We start from the raw sequence: 21,851 nt of genomic DNA on the forward strand, positions 1-21,851 counted from the left end.
AATTCCCATTTTGAATTTGATTCCCCATAATTTAATCCCACCCCTCTCCCGAACACCCTAGCATTTACTTCCTTTACAACCCCATCTATAAATATATTAAACAACCATGGTGACATTACACATCCCTGTCTAAGACCTACTTTTACCGGGAAGTATTCTCCCTCTCTTCTACACACCCTAACCTGACCCTCACTATCCTCATAAAAACCTCTTAACAGCATTTAGTAACTTACCACCTATTCCATATACTTGCAACATCTGCCACATTGCTCCTCTATCCACTCTATCATATGCCTTTTCTAAATCCATAAATGCAATAAAAACTTCCCTACCTTTATCTAAATACTGTTCACATATATGTAGTGTAAAGCACCCTTCTGGCAAGACAGTGATGGAGTGAATGATGGTGAAAGTTTTTCTTTTTCGGGCCACCCTGCCTTGGTGGGAATCGGCCAGTGTGATAATAAAAATAAAATATATGCTTCAATGTAAACACTTGATCTACACATCCCCTACCCACTCTGAAGCCTCCCTGCTCATCCGCAATCCTACATTCTGTCTTACCTCTAATTCTTTCAATTATAACCCTACCGTATACTTTTCCTGGTATACTCAGTAAACTTATTCCTCTATAATTTTTACAATCTCTTTTGTCCCCTTTCCCTTTATATAAAGGGACTATACATGCTCTCTGCCAATCTCTAGGTACCTTCCCCTCTTTCATACATTTTTTTGTTTTATTATCACACTGGCCGATTCCCACCAAGGCAGGGTGGCCCCAAAAAGAAAAACTTTCACCATCATTCACTCCATCACTGTCTTGCCAGAAGGGTGCTTTACACTACAGTTTTTAAACTGCAACATTAACACCCCTCCTTCAGAGTGCAGGCACTGTACTTCCCATCTCCAGGACTCGTGTCCGGCCTGCCGGTTTCCCTGAACCCCTTCATAAATGTTACTTTGCTCACACTCCAACAGCACGTCAAGTATTAAAAACCATTTGTCTCCATTCACTCCTATCAAACACGCTCACGCATGCCTGCTGGAAGTCCAAGCCCCTCGCACACAAAACCTCCTTTACCCCCTCCCTCCAACCTTTCCTAGGCCGACCCCTACCCCGCCTTCCTTCCACTACAGACTGATATACTCTTGAAGTCATTCTGTTTTGCTCCATTCTCTACATGTCCGAACCACCTCAACAACCCTTCCTCAGCCTTCTGGACAACAGTTTTGGTAATCCCGCACCTCCTCCTAACTTCCAAACTACGAATTCTCTGCATTATATTCACACCACACATTGCCCTCAGACATGACATCTCCACTGCCTCCAGCCTTCTCCTCGCTGCAACATTCATCACCCATGCTTCACACCCATATAAGAGCGTTGGTAAAACTATACTCTCATACATTCCCCTCTTTGCCTCCAAGGAAAAAGTTCTTTGTCTCCACAGACTCCTAAGTGCACCATACATTTATTAAACAAAAATACCAACCACTCCAACGCTATATCCCCCCCTGCTTTTAACATTTCTGTCATGATCCCATCAGTTCCAGCTGCTTTACCCCCTTTCATTCTACATAATGCCTCACGTACCTCCACCACACTTACATTCTGCTCTTCTTCTCTCCTAAAAGATGGTATACTTCCCTGGCCAGTGCATGAAATTACCGCCTCCCTTTCTTCCTCAACATTTAAAAGTTCCTCAAAATATTCTCGCCATCTACCTAATACCTCCCTCTCCCTGTCTACTAACTCCCCTACTCTGTTTTTAACTGACAAATCCATACTTTCCCTAGGCTTTCTTAACTTGTTTAACTCACTCCAAAATTTTTTTCTTATTTTCATTAAAATTTCTTGACAGTGCCTCTCCCACTCTATCATCTGCTCTCCTTTTGCACTCTTTCACCACTCTCTTCACATTTTTTTTACTCTCCATATACTCTGCTCTTTTTATAACACTTCTGCTTTGTAAAAACCTCTCATAAGCTACCTTTTTCTCTTTTATCACACCCTTTACTTCATCATTCCACCAATCACTCCTCTTTCCTCCTGCCCCCACCCTCCTATAACCACATTTTTAAAACTATTCCAACCCTCTTCAACCCCCCCACTACTCACCTTTGCACTAGCCCACCTTTCTGCCAATAGTCGCTTATATCTCACCCGAACTTCCTCCTCCCTTAGTTTATACACTTTCACCTCCCTCTTACTTGTTGTTGCCACCTTCTTCTTTTCCCATCTACCTCTTACTCTAACTGTAGCTACAACTAAATAATGATCCGATATATCAGTTGCCCCTCTATAAACATGTACATCCTGGAGCCTACCCATCAACCTTTTATCCACCAATACATAATCTAACAAACTACTTTCATTACGTGCTACATCATACCTTGTATATTTATTTATCCTCTTTTTCATAAAATATGTATTACTTATTACCAAATTTCTTTATACACATAGCTCAATTGAAGACTCCCCATTTACGTTTACCCCTGGCACCCCAAATTTACCTACTACACCTTCCATATTAATATGTCTACTTTTAGTTCATTCACGTACGTTTGTAAGAGTTTGGAAAACATTTACCTCAATATTTTTTTATTTTAATAATAATAATTACCTCACAATACAAATACTCTTTCCTTGTGTACAAGTTGTACAAGTTAGTACAGAATAAACAAACAGCAACACACCATTTTTAGAGCGAATAAAGATAATAATTATAATTATTATAATTATAAATATAATTATAAATATAATTATAATTATTATTATAAAAAGCACTAAACCCACAAAGGTCGTGAATTGCTATGTATTAAGTAAAGGCATACGAAAAGGATATTTTTCCTCAGTTATCCCCCAGTTTGACTAGAGAAAACGTAATTCTTCCGACACTACCTACACAGCTGCTTTGTAAACAAATCTCGACTTTACGTTAATTTTTATTGTGAGTGTATGTATCATGTTTATATGCTATGCAACGGGTTTCATATATAATTTTGAGGAAAATATCATTGATGGATTAATGAAAATGCCTATATTAATGTAAAATAAGACATTTAGTGTGCCCAAGAGTGATTATTACATGTATTGCATAGTATTGGCGTCATGAGTAGGGAGACTTAGCGATTTTAATGTGTACCTGCACACCAGCACAGTGTGTAAGTATATTTAGGTACAGGTACATATAAGTATAATTTTCAGAATACAGTGGTCCCTCGTTTTTCGTAATTAATCCGTTCCTGGAGCCGTTACTATAAACGAAATTTACGATTTGCCAATCAATTTTCCCCATAAGAAATAATGTAAATACAATTAATCCGTTCCTGACACCCAGAAGTATTGAAACAAAAATTTTTTACATGAAATATACATGTAGTACATAAACAATACAATGGGAAATGATGAATGAAACATTAACAGCATAACACTTACCTTTATTGGAGATTCTTCTTAGTGTATGGGAGACTGGAGGAGGAGAGTGGATTGTTTATAGTTTGGAAGGGGAATCCCCTTCCATCAACACCTCAGGTACCAATTGCTTTTCTGGGGTTGCTTGTCTTCTCTGTTTCTTAATGCCACTAGGACCACCTTGAGTCACTGGAGTCCTGTCTCGCAAAATAACTGTGGAGAGAGCTCTGTTTCTGGCGTCTCTTTAACACTTCCCTAAAATTGCCCAAGACTTTGTCACTGTACATGTTGCCAATACGGCTTGCAACAACCTTGTTAGGGTGATGTTTCTCCATAAAGCTTTCCATCTTGCCCCACATAGTAAAAATCTCTTGAATTTCTGAAGAAGGCACCTTCTTCGATCTCTCTTCCTCCTCCTCTGCAGCAAGATTCTGAGCTGCGATGTGTTGCTCTTCCTGCTGAAGCTCTTGCAGCTCCTCAGTGGTGAGCTCTTCGTTGTGGTCTTCCACCAATTCTTCCACATCCTCCAAACTCACATCCAACCCCATGGAACTCCCCAGTGCCACAATTGATTTTACAACAGACATAGGCTCATTAGGGTCAGTCCCAAATCCTTCAAAATCCCTCTTGTCGACACAATCTGGCCACAATTTTCTCCAGGCAGAGTTCAAAGTCCTGGTAGTCACTCCCTCCTAAGCCATACCTATAAGGGTTATGCAATGGAGGATGCTGAAGTGTTTTCTCCAAAATTCTCTTAGGGTCAAGTGAGTGTCTGTGGTCAGTCAAGCACCTGTGAAACATTGCTTTTGTGTAGAGTTTTTTAAAGTTTGCAATGACCTGCTGGTCCATGGGCTGGAGGACAGGAGTGGTATTCGGGGGCAAGAACTTTACTGTGATGAACCCAAACTCCTCGAAAATTTGGTCATCCAAGTTTGGAGGATGAGCAGGTGCATTGTCCATTACTAGCAGGCACTTGAGATCCAATTTCTTTTCCAGGAGGTAATTCTTCACACTAAGGCCAAACACTTCATTGAACCACTCGACGAAAATTTCTCTCGTGACCCATGCCTTACTATTAGATTTCCAAAACACACACAATTTACTCTTCATAACATTGTTTTTCCTGAACACACTGGGATTTTCAGAATGGTACACTAGTAATGGCTTCACTTTGAAATCCCCACTAGCATTAGCACAGAACATTAGCGTCAGCATGTCTTTCATAGGCTTGTGTCCTGGCATTGCCTTTTCCTCTTGTGTAATGAAGGTCCTCTTTGGCATTTTCTTTCAAAAGAGGCCTGTTTTGTAACAATTGAACACTTGTTCAGGTTTCAGTCCTTCAGCCTCTATGTACTCCTGGAATTCATGCACATATTTTTCAGCCGCCTTGTGGTCCGAACTAGCAGCCTCGCCATGCCGTACCACACTGTGTATGCCAGTACCGTTCTTAAATCTCTCAAACCAGCCTTTGCTGGCCTTAAATTCACTCGCATCACCACTATTTGCAGGCAATTTCTTTACCAAATCTTCATGCAACTGCCTAGCCTTTTCACAAATAATCAAAGTCATAAGTGTATCTCCTGCTAATTGTTTCTCATTTATCCACACCAACAATAACTTCTCAACCTCTTCGAGTACTGGTGATCTCATTTTTGTCAGCATAGTTACCCCCTTTGCAACAACAGCGTCCTTGATTTCCTTTTTCTTGGCCACTATGGAACATAAGGTTGTGTAGGGTTTCTTATACATCCTGGCCAGTTCGGCCACACTTGTACCACTTTCATATTGTTCAATGATGGTTTTCTTAAATTCACTCGTATTTCTCGCCTTCTTTACCACAGGCTTGGCACTAGGATCTTTCTTTGAGCCATGGTAGCTTATTTAGTACTTTTAAGCACTAAAATAAATGGAATATTATGAAATATTTCGCTGGAGCACGTGAGGGGACCTTCGCTCACTGGTAAACAATACCAGACTGGCTGCCACCACGGCTCGCGCCGTGGGTACACGTCCGGGACGAATTACGACTCGCAAGTCAACCTATGAAAAGCGAGTCCATGTTTACACGAAAATAACTGTATGATTGGTGAAATTTACGATTGCCGGGAACTACGAAAAGCGAGGGACCACTGTACAGTGGTCCCTCGCTTTTCGTAGTTTTCGGCAATCGTAAATTTCACCAATCATAGGGGTATTTTCGTTTAAACATGGACTCGCTTTTCATGGGTTGACTCGCGAATAGTAGTTTGTCCGGGACGCGTATACACGGTGTGAGCTGGGGCAGCCTCCCTACCCAGCCAGTCTGGCATTGTTTACCAGTGAGTGAAGGTCCCCTCAAGTGCTCCTTCGAAATATTTCATAATATTCCACTCATTTTAGTGCTTGCAAGTATTAAATAAGCTACCATGGCTCCAAAGAAAGCTCCTAGTGCCAAGCCTGTGGTAAAGGTGAGAAATATGTACAGTGACAGTCTTGGGCCATTTTAGGGAAGTGTTAGAGACGCCAGAAACAGAGCTCTCTCCACAGTTACTTTGCGAGACAGGACTAGAGTGACTCTCAAGGTGGTCCTAGCATTAAGAAACAGAGAAGAGAAGCAACCCCAGAGAAGCAATTGGTACCTGAGGTGTTGCTGGAAGAGGATTCCCTTTCCAAACTGTAAACAATCCAATCTCTCTCCTCCTCCAGTCTCCCATACACTAAGAAGAATCTCCAATGAAGGTAAGTGTTACACTGTTAATGTTTCATTCATCATTTCCCATTGTATTGTTTATGTACTACATGTATATTTCATGTAAAAATTTTTTTTGTTTTAATACTTCTGGGTGTCAGGAACGGATTAATTGTATTTACATTATTTCTTATGGGGAAAATTGATTGGCAAATCGTAAATTTCGTTTATAGTAACGGCTCCAGGAACAGATTAATTACGAAAAACAAGGGACCACTGTACATATAAAATACGCAGTAACTTTAAAACACTTGAAATTTTGGAAAATTTACTGACATAATAGATGTGGTCACGGAGAATGTAAACAAACCGGGTGGGGCGCGCCGTTTTTGAAAGACTGCTTGCTGTATAGGAAATTTTGGTCATAATTTGACATCGCCGTATTAGCGGAACGCCGTAAAGCGGGACCCTACTGTAGAAGGTCTTATCAGTATTGAGCACAAGTTTGTTGCTAGTCCAGTGTTATATTTTTAGAAGTTCTTCGTTAACAGTGTTGAGGAAATTTAAATTTGGGTGGGAGATGACGAGAATTGTCAGGAAGAGAATAGGTCTGTTCATAAAACTGTAATAACACTTTTGCAAACAAACCACAATATGGGTGGGGTTTGAATCTATGGTGAGTGAGTCTTGAAACTCCAGGCCAGTACATAGCCACTGGGCCAGCTGACTATGAGTAGATTCATCTAACTAGGTATATTTATACACCATTGAGAGATAACAAAGGTCCCACTGTGACCACAAATTCAAGTTTTTACAGATGAATCGCCCACCAGTGTGGCCGTGGCGAATTTTAGCTCGTGTCCCCTCGAAGCCACCTTCATGGCTTGCAAAATTGTAATAATGCATTTGTGGTCACAATGGGGTCCATACTAACTTTCTTATGGTGTATAAATATACCTAGTTGGATGAACCTTACTGTAGCCAGCTGGCCCAGTGGCTGATGCACTGGCCTGGAGTTTTAAGACTCGCTTGCCAAGGGTTGAAACTCAGTACTGTGGTTTGTAGGTCTAAGTTCTGATGTATTTAGAAGATCATTGATGTATAAGAGGAAGAGCAGAAGGCCAAGCACAATTCCCTCTGGGACACCAATCTGACAGGTCTTGTAGATGAGGTTATGCCCTTGATAGCAATATATTGGTATATGTTGGTTAGGTACAGCTTCATGTGCGAGTGCATGACCTTTGATACTGCAGTGATGTTTGAGGTGTAGAATGCTGTGGCCTGCTGTATTGAAAGCTTTCCTAACGTCAATGAAGAGGCCTAATGGATATTAATTATTTTAGAGCTGCATAAATTCTAGCATTTTTAAGATGGCATAATTTGTAATTTTATTTGGCCTGTAACCAAACTGGAAGGGGTCGAGTATATTATGTTATGCTACGCTACAAAGTGTATAATCTCTTGTGAATTAGTTCTCCCTCCCCCCCCCAAAAAAAAAAAAATTGGTAGCAATGGTAAGTAGAGTATAAATCCTTGAACAGAACTACTACAGTGGAACCTTGATTTTTGTATGCCCTAGTTTGTATGTAAAACTAGTTATTATCTGTAAAATGTATATTTTGTTACTATTTCCCATAAGAAATAATGTAAATCCAATTCTTTCCAGACACCCTAAAATATTAACAAAAAATACATTTTATAGAGAATAACTATAGTTTTACATACAAACTAGGGCATACGAAAACCGAGGTTTCACTGTATTTGCCATACATTTATTTTACTACTGTGCATTGTTTATTTTTTAGATATTTAGATTTTATTTTTCCCCCAGGTAAAGTTGGCCCAACATGTGTACAGCAATCTCTTTGGTTCCTTTCTCTGCAACACTTCTCAAGAGCGTGTCCAAGCTAAAATTGGGGATCGCACTTATTCAGTTTGGTCACTTTTAAGGCTCAACCGTGACCGATACACTAACTACCTCTATGTTCACACTCATCAGGTTTGTAAGATGAAGTTAACCATGAGATTGTTATCAAGTAGATAGCTAGCCTTAAGTTTTATGGGCCTTTGTTTATTACATATATTTTCCCTTGCAGAAAACAGAAAAGAAATTATTGTTTATGACAGCTTTGATAACAAAATATAAAGTTTACCCAGCATCTTGAAGGCTGAATGTTACATTTCTCATAGGTCTCAAGCTAAGCCTAGAGAAGTATTTCTATACCAGACAGTAAGCTCTTGTATGTGACCCAGTAATGAATCTTGCACACTATTCTGTATAAAATGCATAAATAAAAAAAAACATAATTGTAAAAAAAATTGTTGGCACTAAGTACCAGGAGGCTAAGGAAAAACCAGGCGATGGAATAAGATGGACTACGAGTAGTATCAGTAGGCTAATTCACCTGTTTACCACCAAACTACCTGGCAATAATATTTTTACTTGCTTCAAATGATCCTGATACTAAGATATAAAAAGCAAAAGTAAAATTGTATCAAATAATGATACATAGTGGTATACAGTATGTATCATTTGGTTTGTTTTGGTATGTTACAGTACAAATATACTCTTGGTAAACAGTAAAATCAATGAACTTAAAAACACAAATGTGAAATATTTTTAAAATGTATATTAAAAGCCTTGGTGGGTGTGAAGGCTTACTCAGCCCTGTAACAACAAGGCTGGCTGGCTCCTCAGGAAAATTAATGAATAGAAAAAGAAATAATAACAGACAATGATAAACACTTGAGTCCTGGAAATGGGAAGTACAATGCCTGCACTTTAAAGGAGGGGTTTGGGATATTGGCAGTTTGGAGGGATATGTTGTGTATCTTTATATGTGTATGCTTCTAGACTGTTGTATTCTGAGCACCTCTGCAAAAACAGTGATAATGTGCGAGTGTGGTGAAAGTGTTGAATGATGATGAAAGTATTTTCTTTTTGGGGATTTTCTTTCTTTTTTGGGTCACCCTGCCTCGGTGGGAGACGGCCGACTTGTTGAAAAAAAAAAAAAAAAAAAAATGATAAACACTTTATTATTTAGAAACAGAAAATGTAAAACAATAAAATATGAATGGGTATCCTAATTGAAAGAAAAATGAAAAATGAAATGGAAAAAAAATTACATTTGAACTCAACGCTAATATAGGTACAGTGGACCCCCGCATAGCGACCTTAATCCGTGCAAGAGGGCTGGTTGTTATGCGAAATGTTCGGTATGCGAATGAATTTTCCCCATAAGAATAATGGAAATCAAATTAATCCGTGCAAGACACCCAAAAGTATGAAAAAAAAAATTTTTTTACCACATGAAATGTTAATTTTAATACACACAAACTGAAAAAGGCATGCACAATTACATGACACTTACTTTTATTGAAGATCTGGTGATGATTGATGGGATGGGAGGAGGGGAGAGAGAGTGTTAGTATTTAGAAGGGGAATCCCCTTCCATTAAGACTTGAGGTGTCGAGTCCTTTTCTGGGGTTACTTCCCTTCTTCTTTTAATGCCACTAGGACCAGCTTCAGAGTCACTGGACTTCTTTCGCACAACATATCTGTCCATAATGGCCTGTACCTCTCGTTCCTTTATGACTTCCCTAAAGTGTTTCACAACATTGTCAGTGTACAGGTTGCCAACACGGCTTGCAATAGCTGTGTGAGGGTGATTTTCATCCATGAAGGTTTGCACTTCAAGCCACTTTGCACAGATTTCCTTAATCTTTGTAGTAGGCAACTTCTTCAATTTCTCTCTCCCCTCCTCTGAACCAGTTTCCTCAGGTCTGGCCTCTTGCTCTTGAAGTTGATCTATCAGCTCATCAGTGGTTAGTTCTTCATTGTCCTCCTCCACCAACTCTTCCACATCATCCCCACTAACCTCCAACCCTAAGGACTTTCCCAATGCCACAATGGATTCCTCAACTGGCATAATCCTCTCAGGGTTAGCCTCAAACCCTTCAAAATCCCTTTTGTCTACACATTCTGGCCACAGTTTCTTCCAAGCAGAGTTCAAGGTCTTCTTAGTCACTCCCTCCCAAGCCTTACCTATAAGGTTTACACAATTGAGGATATTAAAGTGATCTCTCCAAAAGTCTCTTAGTCAGTTGAGTTTCTGAGGTCACTACAAAGCACCTTTCAAACAGCTTTTGTGTACAGTTTTTTGAAGTTTGCAATAACCTGCTGGTCCATGGGCTGCAGGAGAGGAATGGTATTAGGAGGCAAAAACTTCACCTTAATGAATTTCATGTCCCCATATAGTCGCTCTGCCACGTCTGTAGGATGACCAGGGGCATTGTCTAACACCAGGAGGCACTTAAGTTCTAATTTCTTTTCAGTTAGGTAATCTTTCACATTGGGGGCAAATGCATGGTGTAACCAGTCATAGAAAAAGTCCCTAGTGACCCATGCCTTACTGTTTGCCCTCCACAGCACACACAAATTCTCCTTGAGGACATTCTTTTGCCTGAACGGTCTGGGAGTTTCAGAGTGATACACTAGTAAAGGCTTCACTTTGCAATCACCAGTAGCATTGGAACACATCAACAAAGTAAGCCTGTCTTTCATAGGCTTATGTCCTGGGAGTGCCTTTTCCTCCTGAGTAATGTAGGTCCTGCTTGGCATTTTCTTCCAAAACAGGCCTGTTTCATCACAATTAAACACTTGTTCAGGTTTCAGTCCTTCACTGTCTATGTACTCCTTGAATTCCTGCACATATTTTTCAGCTGCTTTGTGGTCCGAACTGGCAGCCTCACCATGCCTTATCACACTATGTATGCCACTACGCTTCTTAAATCTCTCAAACCAACCTTTGCTGGCCTTAAATTCACTCGCATCATCACTAGTTGCAGGCATTTTTTTAATTAAATCCTCATGCAACTTCCTAGCCTTTTCGCTTATGATCGCTTGAGAGACGCTATCTCCTGCTAGCTGTTTTTCATTTATCCACACCAATAAGAGTCTCTCAACATCTTCCATCACTTGCGATCTCTGTTTCGAAAACAGTTAAACCTTTGGCAAGAACAGCTTCCTTGATTGCCTTTCTGTTGCCCACAATAGTAGAGATGGTTGATTTGGGTTTCTTGTACAACCTGACCAATTCGGCGACACGCACTCCACTTTCATACTTATCAATGATCTCTTTCTACATCTCTATTGGAATTCTCGCCCTTATTGCTGTAGGGTTGGAACTAGCTTTCTTGGGGCCCATGGTCACTTATTTTCCAGATAAAGCACCGAAAACACTGTAATAATACGAAATATTCTGATTGTATGCTTGGATGTTACCGCGGAGGCTGGCTGGTAAACAATGTCACCGGCGGAACATATGAGGCTGGCTCAGGCCGCACATTGGACGCGTCTCGGACGAAGGGCGGTGAGCGGGTTTTTGGGCGGTATGCGAGGCTAAATTTTAGCGATCAAAGCGTCCGGTATGCGGATTGTACGGTATGCGATGCGTACGGTATGCGGGGGTCCACTGTATATCGTGGTAATGGGGTGTCAGGTGTTGGTGACACTGTGTTGTTGAAATCGTAGCTGTTGCTGATGTGGGGGAGGGGGGTAGCAGGTGTTGGTGACCTCCACCGGCTCGTTCTTCACAGAGTGTAGCCGTGAATAATTACTTCAGATGACAGGAACGCAGGTTCGTTACCATTGCTATGATGAGGGGTTAGGTCCTGTGTTGGCTTACATAACAGGTAAACAGGTTAAACATGGGACGTCTCAGGACGTTAGTCCATCTCCTTCTATTCTTCTCGTTGGTTGGCAGGTGACCCTCTGTCATTCCAAACTGTAAAGAGAGACAGATTACCCACTGTTTAAGAAATCACTCTCCATGATAAGTACAATACCTAAAATTTGTGGTGATTATTAAAACATTTAACAGATAAAAACTGAAAGGACTAAGTTAATTATTGGTCAAAAGTGAAGCTTTCAACCAATAAGTCCACTAAAATATATTAGGCGTGTACTTACAGTAGTGCTGGGAGCTGTGAGTCGAGTGATTTACTGTTTGACCGGAGCCCCACACGTCACCTTTCGGGGGGGGGGGAAGGGATAGCGGGAGCTAGACTGACCCTACCTTAATAAGCAGCCGGCAATCAAACTATCACTTTCGGGGAGGGGGAAAAAAGTGGGGGGGGGAATAGCGGGAGCTGGACTTACCCTACCTTAACAAGTAGCCGGCAATGAAACTATTGTTACTATACACTCCCTCGCTACTCCTATCTATTGAACTTTTCCCTCGCAGTGGGAGACGGCTGACTTGTTAAAAAAAAAAAAAAAAAAAATTAAAAGCTATCACAAATCGGTATGCAGTCCTAGCAGTAGACACATTCACTTGCATTCATCGAAACAGTGAGTAGAAAGAGAACATGTCCAGTTAGGTCCAGATCACATACTGAATGCGAGTCCCATGAATGAGTGTCCTGTAAGTGTTCATTTGCAGCTAAATTGAGTGACACCGAAAGACACAAAATTACTGCCAAGCACAAGAAAACTGAAGAACCATTTAGTTTTTATTGCATTTATGGATTTAGAAAAGGCATATGATACTGGATAGGGGAACAATGTGGCAGATGTTGCAAGTGTATATGGAATAGGTGGTAAGTTACTAAATGCTGTAAAGAGTTTTTATAAGGATAGTGAGGCTCAGGTTAGGGTGTGTAGAAGAGAGGGAGACTACTTCCTGGTAAAAGTAGGTCTTAGACAGGGATGTGTAATGCCATCATGGTTGTTTAATATATATATGGATGGGGTTGTAAAAGAAGTGGGTGGGATTAAATTATGGGGAATCAAACACAAGATGGGAATTGAGTTACTTTTTGCTGATGATACTGTGCTTATGGAAGATTCTAAAGAAAAATTGCAAAGGTTAGTGGACGAATTTGGGAATGTGTGTAAAGGTAGAAAGTTGAAAGTGAACATAGAAAAGAGTAAGGTGATGAGGGTATCAAATGATTTAGATAAAGAAAAATTGGATATCAAATTGGGGAAGTGGAGTATGGAAGAAGTGAATGTTTTTAGATATTTGGGTGTTGACGTGTCAGTGGATGGATCTATGAAGGATGAAGTTAATCATAGAATTGATGAAGGAAAAAAGGTGAGTGGTGCATTGAGGTATATGTGGAGACAAAAAATGTTATCTATGGAGGCAAAGAAGGGAGTGTGTGAAAGTATAGCAGTTCCAACACTCTTATATGGGTGTGAAGCTTGAGTTGTAAATGCTGCAGTGAGGAGGCAATTGGAAGCAGTGGAGATGTCCAGTCTAAGTGCAATGTGTGGTGTAAATATTATGCAGAAAATTCAGAGTGTGGAAATTAGGAGGTGTGGAGCTAATAAAAGTATTATTCAGGGGGCTGAAGAGGGGTTGTTGAGGTGGTTTGGTTATTTAGAGAGAATGGATCAGAATAGAATGACATGGAGAGCGTATAAATCTGTAGGGGAAAGAAGGCAGGGTAGGGGTCGTCCTCGAAAAGGTTGGAGGGAGGGGGTAAAGGAGGTTTTGTGGGCGAGGGGCTTGGACTTTCAGCAAGTGTGTGTGAGCGTGTTAGATAGGAGTGAATGGAGATGAATGGTATTTGGGACCTGACGAGCTGTTGGAGTGTGAGCAGGGTAATATTTAGTGAAGGGATTCAGATAAACCGGTTATTTTATATAGCTGGACTTGAGTCCTGGAAATGGGAAGTACAATGCCTGTACTCTAAAGGAGGGGTTTAGGATATTGGCAGTTTGGAGGGATATATTGTGTATTTTTATACGTATATACTTCTAAGCTGTTGTATTCTGAGCACCTCTACAAAAACAGTGGTTGTGTGAGTGAGGTGAAAGTGTTGAATGAAGTTGAAAGTATTTTCTTTTTGGGTCACCCTGCCTTGGTGGGAGACGGCTGTCTTGTTGGAAAAAAAAAAAACTTGAATTTGAAACTCTTATGTAATGATGTATGAAGCACAGTGAAATATCTTTTTATTATCAGTAATTGGCCATTTAAGTTTACTCTGCAAAGAACATTTTGCTAACAGTTCTGGATGCAAGAACCTTTTAAGCTCAGGATTGGGATTTAGCAGATCCAGAATAATCACACATACTGATGCATTTTCTAGTCGTTACATGTAAATTTAGAACATTTTTAGTTCGTATTAGACAAGAATCTAACGCTTTTTGAAAATTTTGTTTGGCAGCCCTGCCAGTCAGCTGCATCAGTGGTAAATAACTGCAGAAAGAACCATCAACATGTGTGTTGTTACATGTAATGCCTCAGGTTTAACATTATTACCATGGATGCCGTGTACCTTTTATTTTATTTTTCCCAAAATTTAGTCAGTCAGAATTAGGGGTGTGTTCAACACTAGAGCAACTTGTATGTTGTAAAATACAGTAACTATTCTCCCTTCCATACAGCTTTTCTCCCTCTAACTCAGTATTTGTTGGAGAAGAGCTTAGATCTCGATAATTTAGAGGCCTTAGAAAATGAAGATACGACTCCTCTCAGCAAAGGGGGCAGTGGAGCTCTAGCAAAACATTTTGGACCAGAAGTGCTAACCTCAGATGTAAAAGTTGTTGAAAGGATAGAGAGATGCCAAATTACAACGTAGATTTAGAGAAGGAAGATTGTTTGTCACTAATGACGATACCAAAAATTTTGGAGACACTGATAGTCCATTTTAGACAGCTACCAGTACCATTAAAGATAACTGATACCAGTACTACTAAAATTAGCTGATGCCCACGGGTACAGATGCTTAGTTTTAGACCAGTACCGATACCTTCAAAATTGTAAAACAAACTTTATTTCTTTGTGCAGTATACAAAATGCAGTTTACTTGTAATAATATATTAAGCACAAAAGAAAGCCAGTAGTATGTTGTGCATTTTGGGCAGACTAATCCTAATACACGTACTTAGACTACTTAAGGCAAGGCATGGGTTATTGAGTGGTACAATTTTAAGTATGCTTTATTACAAAGGAAGGTAGCAAAATAGTACAATTTTAAATATGCATTAATACTTTAAACTGATTCAGTGATCGTATGTTAATTGGAATTTCTTAGTTTCAAACTGACTGTATGACTTCAGGCTATGAAATGATTATAAGAGATGGTGAAGACACAGTAAGTGGTTGAATGAGTTGGTTTTGTTTGGTATAGCATAGTGTTGGTGTAGTCAAATTAGGGAGATGTGATTTTTTTTTTTTTTAACACGTTGGCAGTTTCCCACTGAGGCAGGGTGACCCAAAACGAAAGAAAGAAATAACTTTCAATCGTCATTCAGCACTTTCACCATCATTAATATATAATCACTGTCTTTGCATAGGTGCTCGGATACAACAGTTTTGATGTCACAGTGTGCTCCACAAACTTTCTTAACCCTTTCAGGGTCCAAGGCCAAAATCTGAAGTGGTGCCCCAGTGTCCAAGAATTTTCAAAAAAAAAAAAAATTATTTTTTCTTATGAAATGGTAGAGAATCTTTTTGTGAAGGTAATAAAACAAAAAGTACGAAATTTGATGGAAAATTGACGAAATTATGCTCTCGTGAATTTTGATGTGTCAGCGATATTTACGAATCGGCGATTTTGCCGACTTTGACTCCCATTTTAAGCCAATTACATTATTCCAGTCGACCAAATTCTTAGCTATTTCACTAGTATTACTTCTATTCTATCAATTGAGCACAAGAAATCGCCAAGTCAACCATTTCAACTACAAAATAAAGTGACCGGAAATTGGTAATTTGGCCAATTTAACACAAAGTTCAAAATATTCCAATTTCAAAATAGGGTCCAGAATAAACAATGTAGGTATTCCTGGCACTAAACTAACATTTCCTCTGTTCATTAGTTATGTTTTGAGGCTTTACAAATAAATTCCATTTTGAATTTTTATTCACATAATGAATTTTTATTCACACCAAAAATAGAAGATTTACTGTTATGCAATATTGTAATAATTGTATAAATATCATCACCACATTTGTGAATGTATATTAGACCCACCAGCTGGCGTGTATAAGACGTGTGAGGTCGTTTGTTTACTCTTGAACATCGGCAAAAATTTAACATTTCCGCCACTTTGAGCTCAGTTTCAAGCCATTTCCAGTGCTAACACCAATCAAAATTATCTCTATTTCTGTGATATGTCTTCCATTCTATCAAATGAGACCAAGAAATCACATATACAACTATAAAAAACATACGAAAAAACACTGCAAAGTCGCTGTTTTAATCGAAAATCACGGTCTCAGTTTTTTTTCTCTCATTATACACAGTGTGCTGCAGGATTTGTTTTATGTGGTGCACACATACCACATAGATGTATTCTCTCATATCTAGGCCCAAATTTACCACTCACAGTTTATCAGAGTGAGCTGAGCTCATGACGTAGATCTACGGTTTGGACCCTGAACGTAAAGCCGTAGATCTACGGGACAGACCCTGAAAGGGTTAATATTACATAACGAGGGTTGGTGAGGACAAAAACTGTTCAGTGACGTAGTACTACCTACAACACATTAGTACAAGTAAGCCAACTCCTCCACTGAAGTGAATATAAGCAATATCAGTGATATTTAACCCTTTGAGGGTTTCGGACATACTAGTACGGCTTACGACCCAGGGTTTTTGACGTACTAGTACGCCTAAATTCTAGTGCCCTCAAATCTAGTGGGAGAAAGCTGGTAGGCCTTCATATGAAAGAATAGGTCTATGTGGTCAGTGTGCACAGTCTAAAAAAAATCCTGCAGCACACAGTGCGTAATGAGAAAAAAAAAACTTTGACCATTTTTTTGGAATAAAACAGCGACTTTGCACTGTATTTTCGTATGGTATTTATTGTTGTATTCTAGTTTTCTTGGTCTCATTTTATAGAATGGTAGACATATTGCAGAAATTGAGATGATTTTGACTGGTTTTACAATGAAAGGTACCTTGAAATTGAGGTCAAAGTAGCAGAAATGTTTGATTTTTACCAAATTTCAAAAGTAAACAAATTGTGTCAAGCGTGCAATACACGTCAACTGGTGAGTCTAATATTCTTTCGCAAGTGCACCAATAATATTTATGCCATTTTTTTACACTAATGCAGTAGTCTGCATAACAATAAATCTTATATTTTTTGTGAGAAAAAAAATTCAAAGTGGAAAGCAAAAGAATATAAGAGGGGCCTTGAGACGTGACTAATGACCAGAGGAAATGTCATTTTAGTGCCAGGAATGTCTTTCTTGTTTATTCTGGATCCTATTCGGAAATTGGCATCTTTTGAAATTTGTGTGAAATTGGCAAAATTGCTAAATTCTGACCACTGTACTGGATAGTTGAATTTCATAAATGGGTGGTTTCTTGCACCCATTCGATAGAAAAAAATGGAGTTTTATCGAAATGTTTGTTTTTTGTCGACTAGTACAGTGGAATTGGCCAAAAATGGGGCTCAAAGTGGGCAAAATCGCCGATGTGTAAACATCGCCGAGACCGCTAACTTTGCGAGAGCATAATTCCGTAAGTTTTCCCATCAAATTTCAAACTTTTGGTGTCCTTATGATCGGGAAAAGATTCTTTATCTTTTCATAAGAGAAAATAATTTTTTTTTTTTTTAAAATTGGCAGACCCTGAGAACGAGTTTCGGAGAGGGCCTGTCGACCCTCAAAGGGTTAAGTGTAGTATGGTGAACGATATGGTGTGAGTGAGGGGACAGTGGCAGGCCTAGGAGTGACCTCACTATTGCCTTCACAGTGAGCATCTAATATTATGTCTTTTGTGCTATGTACTAGCATCTGGGTGCTTTATAACAACATGACTGGTACAATGCAACTTAGTGATTTGTGTAACATCTTCCTTTAGTGAAAAAGTGACTAGCATAAACAGTGTTTATTAAGTGATAGTGAGAAGGCAACACTTACAGCTTGCCGGCCCACAGCCTGCCCTCACCCTCCCTCACAACCCACCCCGTTATAAACACCCCCACGATACCACCACCCACCCTCTCTCTCCTGTGAACTTCATTGCAAACCTACAATGCCTCCTCTGGGATGACTTCACATCGCAAAAAAGCAAGGATATCTACGCTATCTGGCTATTGTCCCAGTAGTTACTGCAGTGTTTGTGGGTATACCACAAGGGACAAAATTCTTTTTAGATGTAAGGAGCCTACTTGTTCCAATTACAGTGGACCCTCGACATTCGATACAAATCCGTTCCTGAGAGCTATCGAATGTCAAAAATATCGAAAGTCGAATTAATTTTCCCCATAAGAAATAATGGAAATCAAATTAATCCGTGCAAGACACCCAAAAGTATGAAAAAAAAATTTTACCACATGAAATATTAAGTTTAATGTAATAGAATAATTACAATAACAACAATAACAATAGAATAATAACAACAGAATACGTAATTGACACTTACCTTTAATGAAGATCTGGTGATGATTGATGGGATGGGAGGAGGGGAGAGTGTCGAAGTTGTTACTGTTTAGAAGGGGAACCTCTTCAAGGGGGGCTCCTTGGCATGGTGAAGAGGCTCTTGGTCTGAGGAATTAGACCTATCGGTGGTGACGTGTACTTAGCTCTGTGAAGACCTGTTTGTGTGCTCTTGAGTGGTGACCTATACTTAACTCTGTGAAGAAGTGTCTTGTTTGCTCCTGTGGACTGAACCAAGATGCCCTCCATCGAGCAACTTTACCAGCAACTTAAGGAAGAATTGAGGGCAGCGAAGATGGAGATACTGCGATTGACCGAGGAAAACAAGAGGATTCATAGTAGTCCTCCTGTTTCAAGTCCTCAGGTCAAGAAGGGATCGTGGTCAGTGGCTGGACAGCAGGGGACGACGAAGTTGACGATCAAGAAGACGAATGGAAAGCCAGAAACGATGAAGAAGAAAGAGACTGCTGTGGAAACTCCCGTGGAAACCTCCAACGCATTCTCGGTGCTACCCGACGAATGTGAGTCTACTACTGGGATCGTCACGACGAACGACAACAAGGAAGGTAAGAATATTGTTGTTGTTGGGGATAGCCAGGTTAGATACATGGATAGGGCATTCTGCTTGAAGGACAGGAGTAGGAGACAAAGGGTATGCTTTCCTGGGGCTGGGATGGAGGACATTGTTAGCCGGCTTGACAACATCATGAACGGTAATGGGATCAATCCTATTATTTGCCTCAGTGCTGGAGGCAATGATGTAGGCAAGCGTAGAAGTGAGGATTTAGTTAGAAAGTTCAGGACAGCTATAGACATGATTAGGAAGAAGGGGGGGGCGCCCTGTTATATGTGGCATTTTGCCAAGAAGAGGTGTTGGTAATGAATGGTTGTCCAGAGCAATTGGTATTAATTGTTGGCTGGATAAACACTGTAAGGATAATGCAGTACCATTCATTGACAACTGGGACAACTTCTATGGCCGAAATGACATGTATGCCAGGGATGGGGTTCACTTATCCAGGGCAGGTGTGGGTTTTCTTGCTAACTCAGTTGAGGGGGTTGTTAGGACTTTAAACTAGGATTAGTTAGAGGTATGGGTTTAGAAATGATTAATAATGAGTATGGATATGTTGACTTATGCTCTGATATTAAGAATCTTAATAGTAACTGTCATGGAGTAACTCTGGGTAATGATAATTTCAGAAATTGTGTGAAAACAAAGATGAATAGGAAAAATGTGCAGAAGAAAAAACATATGATGGTATTTTATGCTAACAGTCGAAGTGCAAGAAATAAAATTAATGAACTACGTTTGGTAGCATGTGCTGGGAACTTTGATATCATTGCATTAACTGAAATGTGGTATGATTTAAAGAGTCGTGATATGAGTGCTGAGTGTAATATTCAGGGATTTAAGTTGTTCAATGTGGATAGATGTAATGGGAAGGGGGGAGGAGTTGCATTGTATGTTCGAGAAAATATTAATTGTTGCATAAAAACAGGTATAAAAATAGATGGAGCAGTAACAGTCTGTTTGGGTAGAGTTCGTGGAGGGTCAAGGTGAAGGAAAAAGTAGGACCTCTGAAATCTGGGAATGGACAGCTGACGGATAATGAACTGGAAATGTGTTCCTTATTTAATGACTATTTTTTGTCAGTTTTTACACAGGAAGATGTAAATGAGATTCCAGTAATTAACAATTATTTAGTTCCTGATGAATTTAAGTTAACTAATATTACTGTCACGAGGGACATGGTTATTAAACAGATAGACAAACTGAAACAAAATAAGTCCCCGGGACCCGATGAGTTGTTTTCAAGGGTACTTAAGGAATGCAAGATGGAGCTTAGTCAGCCATTAACGAGTGTATTCAATGCGTCCATCCTTACCAGTGTTGTGCCAGAGATGTGGAAGATGGCTAATGTGGTTCCTATATTCAAATCAGGGGATAAGTCCACTCCTTCAAATTACCGTCCAATAAGTCTGACATCTATAGTGGGCAAGTTATTAGAATCAGTTATAGCTGACATTATCAGAAGTCACCTTGAAGAGCATAACTTGATAAATGAATCTCAGCATGGATTCACGAGAGGTCGTTCCTGCCTGACAAACTTACTGACGTTCTTCAATAGAACATTTGAGGCAGTTGACAGTGATAAGGAATATGATATTGTTTATTTGGATTTTAGTAAAGCCTTCGACAGAGTACCTCACAAGAGACTCTTAAGAAAAGTGGCAGCTCATGGTATAGGAGGTAAAGTTCTAGCATGGATTGAGGCATGGCTTACCAATAGAAAGCAGAGAGTTACCATTAATGGAGTGAAATCTGAATGGGGATTAGTCACTAGTGGCGTTCCACAAGGATCAGTTTTAGGCCCTCTCTTGTTCATAATTTATATTAATGACCTTGATGAAGGGATTACTAGTGACATGAGTAAGTTTGCTGATGATACAAAGATAGGCCGTATAATTCACTCTGAGGAGGATATCAATGAACTCCAGGACGATTTGAACAAATTAATGTCTTGGTCTGAGAAATGGCAGATGAAGTTTAATGTGGATAAGTGTAAGGTACTTGCCCTTGGTAATGAAAATAACCCTCGAAGCTATAATCTAGGTGAAGTAGAGCTTGGCCATACAGAATGTGAAAAAGACTTGGGAGTCATGGTAAGCAGAAATCTAAAGCCAAGACAGCAGTGCCTCAGTGTGCGCAACAAGGCCAACAGATTACTTGGATTTATCTCAAGAAGTATAAGTAACAGAAGTCCAAAAGTTATTTTGCAGCTCTATACATCACTAGTGAGGCCTCATTTGGATTATGCTGCTCAGTTTTGGTCCCCTTACTACAGGATGGACATAGACTCATTAGAGAACATACAGAGAAGAATGACTAAAATGATTTACTGTGTAAGGAACCTCCCGTATGAAGATAGACTTAAAGCCTTAAATCTCCACTCTCTGGAGAGGCGTAGAATGAGGGGAGATATCATTGAAGTGTATAAGTGGATGACGGGCATAAACAAGGGAGACATTAATAAAGTACTGAGGGTGTCGAACCAGGCAAGAACCAGGAATAATGGATTTAAGTTGGATAAATTTAGATTTAGAAAGGACATAGGTAAGTACTGGTTTTCTAACAGAGTTGTAGATGCGTGGAACAGTCTTCCCAGTGGGCTGATAGAGGTTAGGACCTTGGGTAGCTTTAAGAAGAGACTGGACAAATATATGAGTGGGAGGGGCTGGGTTTGATTGGTGTTGGGGGGTGCGGGAGTTGTTTCTTGAGTAGCTTTAGGTAGATGTCGTCTTGATAAGGACCTGCCTCGTATGGGCCAGTAGGCCTTCTGCAGTGTTCCTACATTCTTAT

The 21,851-nt window shown here is 39.8% G+C and overlaps 1 protein-coding gene across 5 annotated transcripts in view; it reads left to right on the forward strand.

The window, feature by feature from the left end:
- LOC128688147 (phosphatidylinositol-3,5-bisphosphate 3-phosphatase MTMR3) overlaps window positions 1-21,851 on the forward strand; it is a gene marked incomplete at its 5' end in the record, with an annotated part of 289,396 nt that overhangs the window by 67,838 nt on the left and 199,707 nt on the right. For all 5 annotated transcript variants that reach the window (XR_011392521.1, XM_070089333.1, XM_070089331.1 and 2 more), the window contains 1 exon segment: window positions 7,915-8,082. Coding sequence is in view for 4 of the 5 variants with exons in the window: in XM_070089333.1 (XP_069945434.1) it covers window positions 7,915-8,082 (168 nt within the window).

This window comes from Cherax quadricarinatus, chromosome 2 (genome assembly GCF_038502225.1).
Source record: "Cherax quadricarinatus isolate ZL_2023a chromosome 2, ASM3850222v1, whole genome shotgun sequence".
NCBI lineage: Eukaryota > Metazoa > Arthropoda > Malacostraca > Decapoda > Parastacidae > Cherax > Cherax quadricarinatus.